Consider the following 11889-nt stretch of genomic DNA (forward strand, 5'->3'; position numbering starts at 1 on the left):
TGTAAAAATTGAAGGAGCTTTGGGATTATGCATTGTCAAAATATTGTCTGACTTTCTTCCTCACTCACCCACTCATTCTTAGTACATTACATACCATGATTGCTAACGTCTGGTGGCATCATTTTAAGCCAGATTCTTTCCTCGAGCATTCACATATATGTACTTTCCAGATGTAATTAATGAATTGTGATACAGACCTGAAATTTTAGCTGGTCTTCTCCTTGTACAGAGGTGAATCACACTGCATGCCTTGCCACCCCAAAGGACATTAGATTAGCAGAAACTAATACTGTCTACATACTTTAGTTCTGCAATGGGTCGTTTGTTTAAAATCTCATCTAATAGGTCAACCATAGTCTCACGTTAAATGCATTTTGATACAAAACCCTTTTATTGAACTCTGGAAAATCTTTGGACTTTCAGAAAATCTTTGTTTTTAAACAAGTATTTATTCTGACTTCTCATTCAAGAATCATTCATAAAAGATTTATACAGTTGTGTGGATACTGTGCAATTTACCTGATACTGTCAAAAATTGATTGTGAATTTTTAAACAGAAAGCTATGTTCAGTGTAAACTGAGTTTCTGCAATTTTTGCAGTAGACATTAAAATCATGCACTGACAGCATGCTGAGCCTCCTAACCTATTTCACGAGATGAACTTAACTAGTGTTGTCACTGATAGCATCTGATTTTGAGCCTTTAAAGGAACCTCTAAGCAGCTTTTTCTGCATGCAGAGCACTAAACTTGTAAAAAACTTATTCAACTGTGTTTCTTAACTTATTGAAAAAAGTACTTTTGTGCTTCAATATAACTAGTAACTTTTTCTGCATAGAATTCTGGAAATAACTTTTGGTTACTTAAAAGTTGATTTCTCAGTGGTGCTAGACTACACACTGATTAAAATGCGTACTTTTTATAGTTAATCCCATTTTCAGTGGTATGCATTAAACGACACCAAGTTACCACTCTTAACCATATCAATAAAGATATTTTAAAATTTAACAAAAAATGCTAAGAAAAATAAAGCAGAATAAGCAGGGCGGTTAGGCCAGAACAGACCTTACAGAGACGTCAAATTCAGTTGGAATGTAAGTTGGACTTGACAGTTGCCATGTGCAGTAGAATGTCTCTGGGTAAGCATTGGATCTGCATAGTATAGTTGGTGACACTGGAGGATCTAGTTTTGAGAAAAAAAAGAGAATATTCAAAATGAATACAACTTTTAATTGACACAATTCATTAAAATCTACTTCTTCAAAAGTTCGAAATATTCATCCGTTTACCAAGACTCTTTCAAAATAAGGTTCAAGCTTACATAACATAACAGGCATACATTTTGGAAGAATCAAGGGGGGGGATCTTGAAGAAACATACAAAATTATGAAGGGAATTGATAAAATAGAAGCAGGGAGGTTGTTTCCAATAGCAGGTGAAATTAGAACTGGGGGGCATAGCCTTAAAATAAGGGGGAGCAGATTTAGGACTGAGTTGAGGAGGAACTTCTTCAGCCAAAGGGTTGTGAATCAGTGGAATTCCCTGCCCAGTGAAGCAGTTGAGGCTTCCTCGCTGAATGTTTTTAAGGCATAGACAGATATTTTGAACAGTAAAGGAATTAAGGGTTTATAGCGAGCGAGTGGGTAAGTGGAGCTGAGTCCGCAAAAAGATCAGTCATGATCTTACTGAATGGCGGAGCGGGTTCAATAAGCCAGATGGCCTACTCCTGCTCCTATTTCTTATGTTTTTATAGCAAAAAGCAGGATATGAGACTAAGCACAACAGTTATTTCAAAGAGACAGCAAGGAGACAATAGACTGCATGGTTCTTTGCTGCAATTCCAGCCCCAACAGTTCAGTGGGGTGACCAACACTGTATGGACTGCAGTGGTTCAGACAGGCAGTTCCCCATCACTTTGCAACATCAAGTAGGGATGGGCAATAGATGCTAACCTAGCATGAGATGCCCACTCCTCAAATCTAAAGAAAAAAAACTCTACAATTATTCTTAACCTCAAAATGGATTCAAAACAAGCCAAATTTGAAAGAGAAATAAGTTAAATTTTGTTACTTTCTGCCTCATTATGCTGAGGCACCAGCTACCACATTCCAGGATAAACTCCCAAAATGGGAGGTTGGAGGGCTCAGCTCTTTCAAATTAGAGTTCACTTGTAATGTTCAAAGAAGGCGTTTAGCACGCTTGCCTTCATTGCTCAGACATTTGAGTGTAGGAGTTAGGATGTCATATTCAGTTTGTAGACGATATCGGTGAGGCGTCTTCTGGAGTACTGTATGCAGTTCTGGTTGCCCTGTTATAGGAAGGATATTATTCAACTGGAGAGAGTTCAGAAAAGATTTACCAGGATGTTGCCAGGAATGGAGAGTTTGAGTTATTAAAATAGGCTGGATAGACTAGGACTTTTTTCACTGGAACATAGAAGGTTGAGGGGTGACCTTAGTGAGGTTTATAAAATCATGAGGGGCATACATAAGGTGAAATGACAAGGCTCTTTTCCGAGGGCTGGAGGAGTTCAAACTAGGGGGCATATTTTTAAAGTGACAGAAGAAAGATTTAAAAAGGTCATGAGGGGCAACTTTTTTTTAAACGGACAGTGATTCGTGTGTGGAATGGAAGTGGTGGATGCAGGTACAGTTAGAACATTTAGAAGACACGGGGTCTGTTTCCATGTTGTATGACTCTATGACTAAGTAGATAGGACACTGACAGCAATTTTAAAATATAAAAAAAGCAGAGCGTACATACTGTGGCACTTGTACCAGATGTTGAGCCACCCAATCAACATTGTAATTTCATTTTAAATCCTTATGAATCAGATCAAATGGCAGAGCAGGCTCAAGAGGCTGAATTGCCCACTCCTGCTCCTAGTTCTCATTTTTAATACACCTATGGCAACTTATCATTTTATAATAAAACCCTCTCACCAAAGGTGGCAGGAAGGAATACTATCAGCAGCTTGAAGTTATTGATGAGGCACTATGTATCTGCTCCGGATCTTAGCAGTAGAACTCATGGCTAAGAGCAAAGAGTAATATAGTTTGATCTCTGATTAGAATCTGAGCTCTGCCAAGTATAGACATACCAATCAGCTGTTATAGTGTCTACCTAATGTCAATGGGAAAAGAAAAATCATTTTTCAATGTGCTTAGAGCTATGAAGGAAATGGTAATAGTTTGATAATGAGCAAAGTCAGACCCTTCTTCTGAAGGGTCACTGGACCCTGAACGTTAGCTCTGCTTTCTGTCCATTGATGCCACCAGACCTGCTGAGTTTTTCCAGTAAATTCTGATTTTGTTTCTGATTTCCAGAATCTGCACTTCTTTGTTTTTTTTTATTTTATGGTTTATAATCTCTTTTTTGAAAATCAGTCATAAGTTGTGGGCATCGCTGGCTTGGCCAGCATTTATCGCCTGTCTCTAGTTTCCCTTGAGAAGGTAGTGCTGAGCTGCATTCTTGAACCACTGCAGTTAATTTCCTAAATGTAGTTCCACAGTGCTATTAGGGAGGATTCTGACCCAGCGACAGTGAATGAATGGTCATATATTTTTAAGTCAAGATGGTGAATGGTTTGGGGGCAGATTTTCAGGTAGTGGTGTTCCCAAGTAACTGCTGCCCTTGTCCTTCTAGATGGAAATGGTTGGGGTTTGGAAGGCACTATTTAAGGACTTTTGGTGAATTTCTACAGTGCATGTTGTAGATGGTACACACTGCTGCTACTGAGCGTTGGTGATGGAGGGGCTTATTGTATATGGATGTGGTGGCAGTCAAGTGTGCTACTTTGCTCTGGATGGTGTCAAGTTTCTTGAGTGTTGTTGGAACTGTAGTCAACCAGGATGACATGAGGAGTATTCAATCACACTCCTGAACTGTACCTTGCAGATGGTGAACAGGCTCTGGCGAGTCATGAAGTGAGTTACTGTCTGCAGTATTCCTAGCATCTGACCTGCTCGTGTAGCTACTCTGTTTAAACGGCGAGTTTCTGGTCAATGGTAACCCCCAAGATGTTGATCATGGAGGATTCTGTTACAATAGCACCACTGAATGTCAAGGGGCAGTGATTAGATTATCACTTGTTGAGCATGGTCATTATTTGGCATTTGTATGGTACGAATGTTACATGCCACATGTGGAAAAAAAAAATTTGTTCTTCAACTGAACTTTTTTCTACAGTGTTTAGTGCCACCTAAATAGCCTGAAAACTATTTAGCAGACTGTCATTCAAAAGAAGATATTTTATGTAAATTTATAACCTCGGAGGGGAGGAAGAGGTTCTGCAGTTTTGAGATTTTAGTGGTCAAAAATCACATGAAAGCTACTGTTTTCAAATAAAGCTTTTAGACTAAAACATGGTGTCATGTGATTGCTGACCTTGTCCAAACCCAGTCCAACACTGGCACCTCCCCAACAGAGATTTTAGTGGAAGACTGAGTCACAGCTTGAAACAATGTGATCAATCTGGATTGCAAAACAGGATCTTAAAAGAAAATTAGTCATTACAGTATTTACTTCTCTTTCCTCTCCTCCAAAGCTCTGGAGAAATGAGGGGAAAGTTCAAAGTCATGCTGATTATTTTAGAATTGATAACAGAGATAAGATACTTATTGTCACTTAATAGTGTTCAGGCATGTGGCCCCTGCATGCATTGTGCAATAATATTAACATAAAACAATTTTATTGAATAAGTGATGGTTTATTTTAACACGCTACTGTTCTTTGTTAAAAACACCTTTATTCATGCAAAACAAGTACCAAAATTGTGAAAGCCTGACTAGAGTAGGCATTTTTAGCATGGATTTCAGATGACAGCCTGCAATTAAGCAAAAAAATACCTTGAAGATTATTTCCCCAAGACTTAACAGTGCATATCCAAGAACAATTACGTGAATGACCTGACATACCATTGCATACAGAGCACGTTCATTAAACTCACTGCCCCTCAGGGGGTTAAATCCTTTATAGAGCTTAATCCTTTGAATCCCACCAATGATAATGAATGCGTGAATAAGGTACCATATTCTGCAATTGAAAGTATTCTCAGCAACTATGCAGTTCCCTGCAAACCTGATCTCACTTAGAGCTCAGCAGTACATTTATCATTAACTAACATCATTGTACCAAGCAATGTTTTGCACAAGATTTTCAACAATCCAAGTAATGATACACAGCTCTTACTGTCCTGCACACTAGTTCTGCAATACATTCTAAATTCCCAACATTTACATTTAATTTGCTGTCAACTACGGTGAGAACTTTGAAGCAAAGCTTATTTTTTTGCAAACACTTTGGCTTATAATCATTGCAACACTAAAAATTGTTCAGAAGCGAATACATGAGGAGAACCACTCTTCTGTTAAATCTGCTGGAAGGAGGTTGGTGACAGGAGATAATGGCACTGGATCAGTAATCCAGCACATCAGGCTAAAGCTCTGGGGACATGGGTTCAAATTCTATTGTGGCAGATGAAGAATTTTAAATTCAGTAAAATCCTGACTTAAAAGCTAGCCTAATGGTGACTGTCTAAGTACTGTCAATTGTAATATAAAGCCATCTGGTTCACTAATACCTTTGAGGGAAGGAACCTGCCGTCATTATCTGGGGTCTGGCATACATGTGACTCCACTGACCCTTAACTGCCTGCTGAAATGGTGTCGCAAGCCACTGAATTCAAAGGCAATCAGGGATAGGCAAGAAATCCTGGTCTTGCCATCAATGCTCATATCCAATGCGAGAAATGTTTTAAAAGGTGTACAAAATAGTGAGTGGCCTTGAGAGAGTAGAAGTGAAGATCTGTATCCCCTAGCAGAGGTGAATTGCCAGAGTGCACACATTAAGACGCTTGGTAGAAGGATTGGTAGAAGGGACTTGAGGGGGGTGGGGAGGGGGGAGGAGGAAGGTTATCCAGAGGGTTGTGGGTTCTGGAATCTGCTGCCTTGTTTGGTAGTTGAGGCAGAAACCCTTAATGCATGCAGAAAGAACCTGGATCTGCACCTAAAAACTGCTGTAACCCATGAGGCTAAGAGCCGGTGCTGGAAAGTAGCATCTGAATGGGTGGCAGCTTTATTCAGTCGGCAGACACACTGGCCTCTTCCTGTACTGTAACTTTTCCATTGTTCTAAAATCTTTTTAACTCATCTTTAGAGCTTCCCACGTTTACCATGTTGTTCTTTAATTTGACAGCTTGTCTGTTGGCAGGAGTGACAATCTGGCAAACACATTGTTTAAGGGTAGTTACATCATCCAATTATAGCACTGCCATAGCTCATCTCAATGAACACAGATACAACTCATTCAGTTTAGAACTGTGAAGGACACTGAATGATGTTATCTCGCGTTTAAACATTCCTGCCTCCAATTCATGCTTCACACAGCTGATGTAAAATCCAAGTGTCGCTGAAGTTCAGCCACCTCTGTAAGAATTGACAAACTTACCTGGGGCGCGCTCTCAACCAGTTCATAACGCGATCTGTCACCTCCTTAATAAGACCGGATAGGTTACATGTACATATGAATTAGGAGCAGGATTAGGCCATTCAGCCCCTCTGGCCTGCTCAGTAAAATCATGGCTAATCTGATTCTAGCCTCAACTCCATATGCCTGCCTTCTATCAGTAACCTATGACTCCCTATTTAGTTAAGAATTCTATGGGCTACTCCCTCCCCTACCCTCATGAAAACTGTCCCACTCCCATTTGGTCTTGATGGGGCCCAAAAAACTCCGGCCCAAGTTGTTCTCAAAATATCTCAACTGATAGAGTCTCATTATATACCCATTCGATTGTGCCATCCTTGTTTACTGCTCCACCATTGACTGCCTTGCCTTTAACCATCTACATTCTGTGCTGGAATCCTTCCCCAACCTTCTGCACCTCTTTCTGCTTTTGAGATCAAATCTAAAATTTATTACTTTGACCAAGCTTTTGGACAGGTGCTCTGATATTTCCTTCCTTAACTCAGTGTTAAACTTTGCCACATTACATTCCTGTGCCGTGCCTTGGGATGCTTGGCTGCCTAAAAGGGGTATGTATGTGTAGGTCCCTGTTCATCCTGGTCTCAGTGAGTGAATGCTGGGGTTTTGCTGTAGGCTTTGGGACTCCAAAATAGGAACAATAGGCAGTCCTGAGACAGCACTTGCTGACATGGCAATCTGTCAAGCTATTTTCCTGGGAGCAATGAGCAACCTTTGTGATCACACATTCAGGAGGGTTCCTATTGCTGCCGGCTCAATTGGAGGGCTTGCAGCTTTAAACACTCAGCGGATACAACAGGAAGGGTCGGCACCATTGAGTGGGGTGGGGCTGTGGTTGGTGGGGTGGGTATATGATTCCAATTGCCTTAGCTGCTGAATGGAAGCATCAAAAGAGCAGGAAAGATTGTATCGTGACCACATAACAAAGCCACAAAATCTTTAATCCAAAATAAGATAACGGTTTATTACTTTTATTATTATTTACTTTATCAAGTATTATACTTGACACCGTCCAGGACAAATCAGCCTGTTTGATTGGCATTACACCTACAAATATCCAGGTCAGACAGAGGTCGTGATGATGCCTCAACATGGAGGTGAGCTAAATCACCTGTTTCAGATTGGGAGTGGAGGGAGCTGATGTGGTCGTTTGAAGTGAAATCTCTTTGGCAACAGTGTTTGGGTCATAGGTGTTACATTTTTATCTTAAGACATGGACTTTCCAGTTGGATGGCACCAGCCACATAGATACCATTTCCACTGAGCTGTTGCTTTCCATGTGTGTGAGCGTCCGATACCGCTTTCTCTCCAAAACCCCACCTCACACCTTCCATTTTCCTTCCCTTCAACAGGTTCTACTACAGTGGAGTGCACCACAATCAGATGCATTTCCATACTCCCCCAGTATCAATACTTTCACACATAGCAAGATTACCCATTGGCCGTATGGCAATCCTGAGGCCATAAATTCTCAATTACTTCCCTGCCCAAGATCACCTCATACAGTACGGGTCAAGAAGTCAGAATCTGGGCCTTCTGTTCCGATTAGCTCAAAATCATTAGTTCAGAACATGATGTCAATTTCTTTGCCCACTGTGCAGAAACATCAGAAGAGCAGAAAAGATTGTATCATGCCTATATAACAAGGCAAAGCTTTAGTCCAAACCAAGATAAAGGTTCATTACTTTTATTATTGTTATTATTTACTTTATTAAGTATTAAACTCAAGAAACTTGACACCATCCAGGACAGAGCAGCCCACTTGATTGGCACTACATCCACAAGCATTCCCTCCCTCTACCACCAATGCTCAGTAGTAGGAATGTGTACTATCTACAAGATGCAGCGCAGAAATTCACCAAAGATCCTCAGACAGCACCTTCCAAACCCATGACCACTTCCATCTAGAAGTACAAGAACACCAGATACATGGGAACACAGCCCCCTCAAGTTCCCCTCATCCCACCTTGGAAATATATCACTGTTCCTTCAGTGTCGCTGGGTCAAAATGCTGGAATTCCCTCCCTAATGGCATTATGTGTCAACTCATAGCAGGTGGACTGCAGCGGTTCAAGAAGGCAGCTCACCACCACCTTCTCAAGGGCAGCTAGGGATGGGCAAGAAATTCTGACCAGTCAATAACATCCACCACACCCCACAAATGGATAAAAAATATTTTAAAAGTTCATTACACAACACTGCTGTAAGTTACTGTAGTTAATAGCTTTATTCTTTTTACTTACTACATTGAAGGATTGAATGCAGATTAAAAACTTTTAAAAAACCGATGAAGAGGAAATTTATTTCTGGACATGTTCTTCTGTGACTCCCAGCACTAACACATTGTGTATAGTTATGTTCATACTAGATTAGTCTTTCTAGTTTCTCTGGAGGTCTCTGCACAAAATAGTGGCCTTAAGTCAATCTTTATGCAATTCAAAACCAACATGGCTGCTATCATTGTATCACAGAATCCCTACAGTGTGGAAGGATGCCATTAGGCCCATCGCGTCCACATGGACCCTCAGAAAAGCATCCCACCCATTCTGCCCCCAACCTGTCCCTGTAACCCTGCATTTCCCATGGCTAATCTACCTAACCTGAATAGCTTCAGACTGTGGGAGGAAACTGGAGCACCCAGAGGAAACCTACACAGACACAGGGAGAATGCGCAAACTCCACGCAAATAGTCGCCCAATCGTGGAATCAAACTCAGGTTCCTGGCGCTGTGAAGCAGCAGTGCTAACCACTGACTGCAATTTGTCACATCATGTTTCTGTTTTAGACATTAGTTCATAGAACATGTTCCATCATTGTCTTTTACATTATTTATTTGAGTGTCTTAACCAGTAAGTTGAATGCTACTCATTCTATCAGCTTCATTGAGATAGGCAAGAGTTATCCACATCTTGAAGGAAGCTATTTTCCATGAGTTTATGTTTAACCTTCTAGAAATGTGCAATGACTATCACTTGGATGCTTCTATGAGCTCGACAAATTGCAGTTGTGAAGGTTAGGTGACTTTTGGCATTCATTTTTTAAAGCTCCTTGCATGCAAGGACAAAATCTATAGTGTCATAACTACTCAGCTCATGACAATTACTTCACACTCCTCTTTCTCCCCAACCCTTTATAATTCACTCAGACCTTGTTGTGCCATGATTTGAAGCTAGTATGCAATATACCTTTAACAGAATAAAAACTGAAAGAACTGCGGATGCTGAAGTTCAGGAGCAAAAACAAAGCTGCTGGAAAAGTTCAGCAGGTCTGGCAGCATCTGTGAAGAAAAAATCAGAGTTAATGTTTCGGGTCCGGTGACCCTTCCACAGAACCTTTAACAGACATGCTCATGATATCATTACTGGACCACGGCTTGTCATCTAATGGTTTAAAGGTCTCAGTCTCAATTTTACTCTGGTCACTTGTGGCAATTTACACCGAGGGAAGTGTGCTTCAGTTTGTGACTGTCTTGCTCATTATTAGCCCAGACACAGAAGCACTAATGTTTGTGATATGTGTAGATACCAGTAGCTGTCATACATACCCATTGAAATTTTCAGTACCACATTACTCCTGCCTAGTGTTATGATACTGGAGTTACATAAGTATCAGTTTGTCATGTAAAAATACCCTGAAGGCAAAAATCCATTATTGTACCCTCTGTAGATTCTGATGGGGACAAATCAGATGAGATTGTATCTATTTACCCAACATGTTTATTTGTTAATTTTCAAGTCTCAGCACATCTTCTTGGTGTTTGCAACTGGACTAATTTCCTATTACAACTGAAGAAAAATTAAAATGCAGTCTTCCAATTGTGAAAAATAAATCAAAATGGGAATAAAGTGCGTCAACCAATCAACTCACTTTAATCAAAACAAAAATGACAGTTCTAATACTTAAAGTTAATTTCCAAGATGCTATTCATTGCCTCATTGGAACGCAAACTAAACGACACCAAAACAATTCAATTAGAGGTAACAATTAATAAAAAGAGAGTCCATGTTACAAAATAGTGACAAGAAGCCAAAAGTGACATATTTAGGGCTTGAGAACCCTTCATAAGTGCCATGAAGAGAGCAAAAACCAATTTTAATACATTTACAGGTAACTAAAAAGGCCAACAATGATATATAGAACCACATGACCGGACTTATTGATCACCTTTCAGAAAATTCACTGGACCCAAAACTTAGTGATCATCTTTCAGAAGGGTCACTGGATCAGAAACATTAACTCTGATTTCTCTCCACAGATACCAGACCTGCTGAGTTTTTCCATCAATTTCTGTTTTTGCTTCTGATTTCCAGCATCGGCAGTTCTTTCGCTTTTTTTCCTCGTATACTTCTTGATGGATCTGGAATGCTAACTGTTGTGTTTGAGATTTTTAAAACAAACTGTTCAGAATTGATATGATGCACTTCCAGAATAGAAGGGTCTTGAACTTGAACCTCATGGTTCAGAGGTAGGGACAATACCACAAGAGCTCCTCGAAATAGGGACTGAACCAGCATACTCGCTGTTATTAGCATCACATTCTAACCGTCTGACCTTACAAAATGCAACTGAAATGATCGTCTTAAACAAATAAAAAGTTCCTAATCAACAGAAGTTAAAATATTCCACCAGAATATAAATGACTTTCCAATTAATTAACTAAACATCCCATTGCAGATGTTATACGGAATGCACATCTTCATCTTGATTGTAAGTACCCTCGCCAGGAAACTTGGTCATATGACTCTCACGATACTGAATCTAACTGCAATTTTAAAATCCATTCAACCACAATTTTGAAATAGCAGTCAGTTTAGGGGATCAGCACTGCTCCACACAACCTTTTACTGACGATATCAACATCCCAAACTCAAGACTACAAAGGAAATGCATCTGGCTTATAAAAAGCAGCCAATAACTGAATTTGTGCTCTCTTCAACTAATCAACTTACTTCCAACAAAACAGTGAAGCATAAGTTCCATTTCAGCAAAACCACCTCAGAAAACATTCAAAAGAGATTTTTAAAACAGAAGAAATTGCTTTCATTCCAAAGAAGAGTCACTGGACTCAAAACGTTAACTCTGCTTTCTCTTCACAGATGCTGCCAGACCTGCTGAGTTTCTCCAGCAATTTCTGTTTTTATTTCAAACTGCCTACAACTCTTCAACTGCTGCCTGGCCATTGAACCAATTCCACAAAAGGATTCCAGACTGCTAACTTCAGTTTTGGACTCATGAACTTTATCTTAAAAGCAAGGACATTGTTAAGATGATATATCTCAATTATTTTGTATTTAGGTTTTACTAATTGAATAATCTCTTTATCCTTTCAGTCTCCCTGTTTATGATTGTAAGCAAGCCTGAGTTGCAAAGTGCAGGGCTGGATGAACACAGCAGGCCAAGCAGCATCA

The 11889-nt window shown here is 40.0% G+C and overlaps 1 protein-coding gene across 3 annotated transcripts in view; it reads right to left on the bottom strand.

Annotated features, from left to right (window-relative positions):
* cntfr (ciliary neurotrophic factor receptor) overlaps window positions 1-11889 on the bottom strand; it is a 386945-nt gene that overhangs the window by 87472 nt on the left and 287584 nt on the right. For all 3 annotated transcript variants that reach the window (XM_048599588.1, XM_048599589.1, XM_020527146.2), the window contains exon 5: window positions 1064-1181. In XM_048599588.1, the coding sequence (XP_048455545.1) occupies window positions 1064-1181 (118 nt within the window). The remainder of the gene's footprint in view (window positions 1-1063; window positions 1182-11889) is intronic.

This window comes from Rhincodon typus, chromosome 1, assembly GCF_021869965.1.
Source record: "Rhincodon typus isolate 14 chromosome 1, sRhiTyp1.1, whole genome shotgun sequence".
In the NCBI taxonomy this organism is placed as follows: Eukaryota; Metazoa; Chordata; class Chondrichthyes; order Orectolobiformes; family Rhincodontidae; genus Rhincodon; species Rhincodon typus.